General features: G+C 49.9%; 1 protein-coding gene across 1 annotated transcript in view; it reads right to left on the bottom strand.

Annotated features, from left to right (window-relative positions):
- Window positions 1–3363: 3363 nt before the first annotated feature.
- HOXA2 (homeobox A2) overlaps window positions 3364–4667 on the bottom strand; it is a 1816-nt gene continuing 512 nt past the window's right edge. Inside the window, exon 2 of the mRNA XM_009325754.1 lies at window positions 3364–4126. Coding sequence (XP_009324029.1) covers window positions 3381–4126 — 746 coding nt within the window. The 3' untranslated portion in view covers window positions 3364–3380. The remainder of the gene's footprint in view (window positions 4127–4667) is intronic.

The following is a 4667-nucleotide window of genomic DNA, read 5'->3' as shown; positions in this document are numbered from 1 at the left end:
CCCCCTGGGGAGCCGCGCGGACCATCGGCTCAACCCTCCCCCCCCCCACCCCCCCGGAAAAAAAAAAAAAGAGTCCGTGGATAGAGGAGGAGAGAGGGCGGTGGGATGTGGGTTGCGACCTCATATTCGGTTTACGTATGCGGAAAAGGAAAGGGGAGGTAAAGGCCGGGCATCCATCCGTCCCGGGGCACCCAGCCGACTGCAGGGAGAGAGAACAGCACCAACACGCTTCAGAGAGGTGTCCTGAGAAACGTTAACCTCGGGGATGGATGGATAGATGGATGGATGGAAAGCCATGTCCCCTGCCGCCAGCCCCAGGGGGGGCTGCCCCCTCTATTTCTGCAGGTGCATTTCCAGCCGGCTCCTACGTCCCTCTGTTCTCACGCTCGGTTCTTGCTTGTTTTGAAATCCAAAAGGCTCTTCTACCCCACCACCTCTCTCTGCTCACGAACACACACACACCCTCAAGCTCCTCCCTCCCACATGAACTACAACATCCTCTCCTAGGCGCAAAGCTCTGCTACTGCTAGCCCTTATCCCATGCCACCTCCATGGCCTCTCCACTGCCAGCCAAAACCGAACGGCTGCTCTCTCCACCACGCGTCTATCCGTATGCCCTCAGTATTTCTATTTGTTCTGATTTACTGTGCAGGCACGGATGCTTAAGGGCCCTCTGGAAAGGTTCAGTTTCTTAAACTCCAGGGGGGCGGGGGTGAGGGCAAGAGCAACAACACCCCAGAGGCATTTATGGCATTATACCGCACCAATTTTGGCTATGGTTACAGCTGTAAACACATTTCTTTCGTTCTTGTAAACCAGTTGTGATAAATACTGCATAAGGCAGAGAAAAAAGGCAGGCCGCTGGGACTGTTTACTAATAAAAGGGCTGGCATCTTTTCAGTGCTTTTTCAGCCAGCCAAGAAAAAAAATGTATATTTTACTATAACTAGATCCGGCTTACCCGTAAATTCCGCCGAATCACAGCACCTCTCTTACCGTCTCCAGCATCCTGAAATCCTTTTTTCTCTCCCTTTTTCGTGCCATTGTCTCTTTTGTTGCATTGTCTCTCTGGCGGGGCTTTGGGGGTTTGCTGCCTGTACTGTGCGTGGGGGCAACATCATGAGAAGGGCGGGAGCAGAGGGGAACCCCCCGCCCCCCCGCTCCCCCTCCGCGGTGGCCGGCCCGGCCCCTCCGCGCCCCTCCGCGGCTCCGCTCCGCGTTTCCTGCCCCGGGACTGGGGCCGAGGGGGCGATTCCGGCGCTTTAGGCTTTTCCGTGGGAGTGTGCCCCCGCTGTGGCCCCAGGGCTCATCGGGAGACTCGGAGGCGACTCCTGCTCGCTGAATTCTCCCATTTATTTAAACGGAGTTTGCGAGAAGTTTAAATCTTGTAGCCTATTTTCCTCTTTTTTTGTTGTTTTTTGTTTTTTGGGGTTTTTTAAGCGTTGTCAGCATCCAGAAATCTGGGCACAAAAGAAACCCCAACCCGTACGTGCACGTTGCAGTTCAATTTAACCCAGTGGCAGAGGAGTTAAAATGCCGGTGAGGCTGCTCGCTTTCCGCAGGGACGGGGCTGGAGCAGAGAGAAGGACAAGAAGCAGGGCCGAGGTTTCGCCGCGTCCGCAGCTCAGCCAAGCTGTTGTTTTAAAAGCGCAATAAAAATGAATTATGACTAAACGCCTTCTCACTTAATGGTTTTAGACGGGGATCCCCAGCCCCGGCAAATACGTAAGAGGATTTTTATTTGTGCATGTGTTCCTGCAATTGATCTCTTTGATGACATTCTCATTCATAGAAAGAGTTTGATTTATGACTTTCGGAAGAATTGCGTTCAGCCCTTCCAGCTATAACCCACGCATCCCAGCTCCGCAACGTGTTGCAGAGCTGGGAGACGACACTCCTCGCATGGACAGGCAGCAGAGCCCCGGCCACAAACCCCCGCTCAAGCCCCACTCGCCTGCATAATGTAACCACGCACGCACACACACTCACACGCACTCGCACGCACAAGGGGAGCCGCGATCGCACCCGCCCGGGATCCCCTGGCCCCGGAGCGGCAGAGCCCCGCTGGCATCTGTTGCTCGGTTTTCGCCCGAAGGACGGGGCTCATCCTCCGCTTTGGGGTCCGGCAACGCCGCTAGCCGGGTGGCAGGCAATCTGGTGGAGATTTCCGAGAGCCCATCTCTGCTGCCGCCAGCAGAAAGTGGGGAGCCCCGAGGAAATTGTAACTTTAAAGTCAGAGTTTCCCCTTTTCGTTATCAGTCCTTCACCCCACAAGAAGGTTTAAACAGCAAAATATCTTCGGCTGTGCCCCCGCACCGCCCCTGAAAAGGACCGAGTGGAGGGGCTGATTCCTCCCTAAATGCTTTCCCCCCCCTGCGTTTCTGCCACCCTTTTGATTCTACAGGCACTAACTTCTCCGTTTTCTCTCCTTATAGGGCCGATTTCTTGGACCGCTCAGCACGTGAGAAGTAACCAAGCGCATTCTCTGTGAGCTCTGATATTTTTTAAGATACGCTTCCTGAAGCAGCTTGCTGGCTGCTAAGCACTACTTTCTAGAAAAACAGGATTATTTCCCAAAAAAAGCCTTTCGTGTATGTAACAGGCTGGTTTCTGCAGGAGACGCTTATCCTACTGAGTCTCTCTTATGTTTTGCCTATAACAGAGAAAGTGCTCGCTCATTCTTTTGTTACAGCTCAGCATTTCCAAGCTTTGTATCCCCACGGAGATAAGATGCTACATTTATACATTAAAAGGAAGAGGTCTCCATCAAAGCTGTGAATGGTTTTAGTTTCTTTGGTTTGTTTTTTTTTTACCTTGTGAGAACCCTTGCAATAAAGAATCTGAACGTGTTTTTCCTCTCTAATAAATATCCTAAATTGCCAAAAGGGGAGAGCTCATAGTCAGAATGTTGGATTTTGATTATTAGTAAATTAAGAGTCAAAGGGAGGGGGAGAAATACCCGTCATGTTATCAGTCTTGAAAGGAGAGAGAAAGAGAGAGGGAGAAAGAAAGAAAGAAAAAAGAGAAAGCTCCTTGTAGCAAACAAGAATTTATTCTACCAAAAATACTTATGACAACGCATCCTAATGCAATACAAAAATAAAAAGAAAGTGAAGATACGATTCCTATATGATCACTTTCTTACAGACCTCATATATTGCTTTCATAGAAGGACCTAGAATGTGGCTAGGTTAAAATTGAACACAACTAAAACTTCGTAAGAAACGGCAAAATGGCACAGCAGAAGGAGGTAATAAACAGAAAATACTGACCAGGAAAAGGGAGGAAAAAAAATAAAATTAATTAACGGAAAAAATAAAGAAGAAGAAGAAGAAGAAGAAGGAGAAAGCAGGACCCTTGGAGAGGACGTCTTTAATTTCTCAGTAATTCAGATGCTGCAAGTCAATTGTAGTGAGTGTGTCTGTAAAAAAGTCAAAACTGTCAGCAGAAATATCTACGGGACTGTCCAGAGATCCTGGCAAACTGGGGGAAACTGCATCTGAAAGCTGTAGGCAGGAATCTGTGGAGAAAACGTTAAAGTCCTGTAAAGAAGGGACATCTAGGGCCTCAGGACTGTCATTGTTCAGGCCAGCTGCACAGTTCTGGGCCATTGTTGAGAGGCAGTTTTGAACAGTGGGTGACTGATGTTGAAAATGTTTCAGATTTTTCTCATTGCTCGTTAAAGGCGAAACGGGGAAAGTTTGGGACTCGCCATTGTGCGCATTCTGTGCCTGCTGCTGGGAGAGGGCATTCTGCTGGAAAGCGTAGCCTTCCCGCTCCAAGAGAGCGCCGGAGACGTTGCTGAGGGCTTGCTCGAAGAGGGATTTCTCCTCCTCCTCCTCCTCCGCCGCTTTCTCGGGGTCCTCTAGGCTCTTAAATTTCCCCTCGCTGTTTTGGTTCTCCTTGCACTGGGTCTGTCTCTTGTGCTTCATCCTCCTGTTCTGGAACCAGACTTTGACTTGTCTCTCAGTCAGATCCAGCAAGGCTGCAATCTCAACCCTCCTTGGTCTACAGAGATACTTGTTGAAATGAAATTCTTTCTCTAGCTCCAAAAGCTGGGTGTTGGTGTAAGCCGTCCTCAGCCGCCTAGATCCACCGCTACCGCTATCGGGGATTTCAAGGGGGTCTGTTAAAAAAGAAAAGAAGAAAAAGAAAAACACCACCACCACACGCACACGCACCCCAGAGCACCACCGCCAGAACAGCGAAAGCAAAAACACACGCACGCACACACAAAACAGATAAATGCACGGATTGAATTTCAGCACCCGAGCACATCGCATCCCGGGGAGGGGGGGGAGTGCGCTCCCTGCACGTATGTGTCTATATCTATATGTCCACATAGCATAAAATAGCAACTGCAACAAAATGGCCGCCTTTGGATGCAGTAAACCCATTGTGTTGCACTGCTGCGCGCCCGGTGCTGCGTGCCCCTCGGCCGCCTCCGCAAAATTACTGCCTCCAGCTCCCCAACCTCCCCACACCAGAGCAAACTTTATATTAGCCATAGCGCAATTTATAATTAATGCATCAGCTGCTTAGCTGAGCGGGAGCAATCTATCACTCTTCATTACTGTCAAATATCCTAACTCTAGGATGGCGAGACAAGAGAGGTCAGCTCCAACTCAAATAAATCATCCCGCATTAAGCAAGTTTGGGGAAAGTTT

The sequence above is a fragment of the Pygoscelis adeliae genome, unplaced genomic scaffold, assembly GCF_000699105.1.
Source record: "Pygoscelis adeliae isolate BGI_AS28 unplaced genomic scaffold, ASM69910v1 Scaffold226, whole genome shotgun sequence".
Lineage (NCBI taxonomy): Eukaryota > Metazoa > Chordata > Aves > Sphenisciformes > Spheniscidae > Pygoscelis > Pygoscelis adeliae.
The sequence above is the reverse complement of the archived record's forward strand: the minus strand, read 5'-3'. Positions and strand labels throughout refer to the sequence as shown.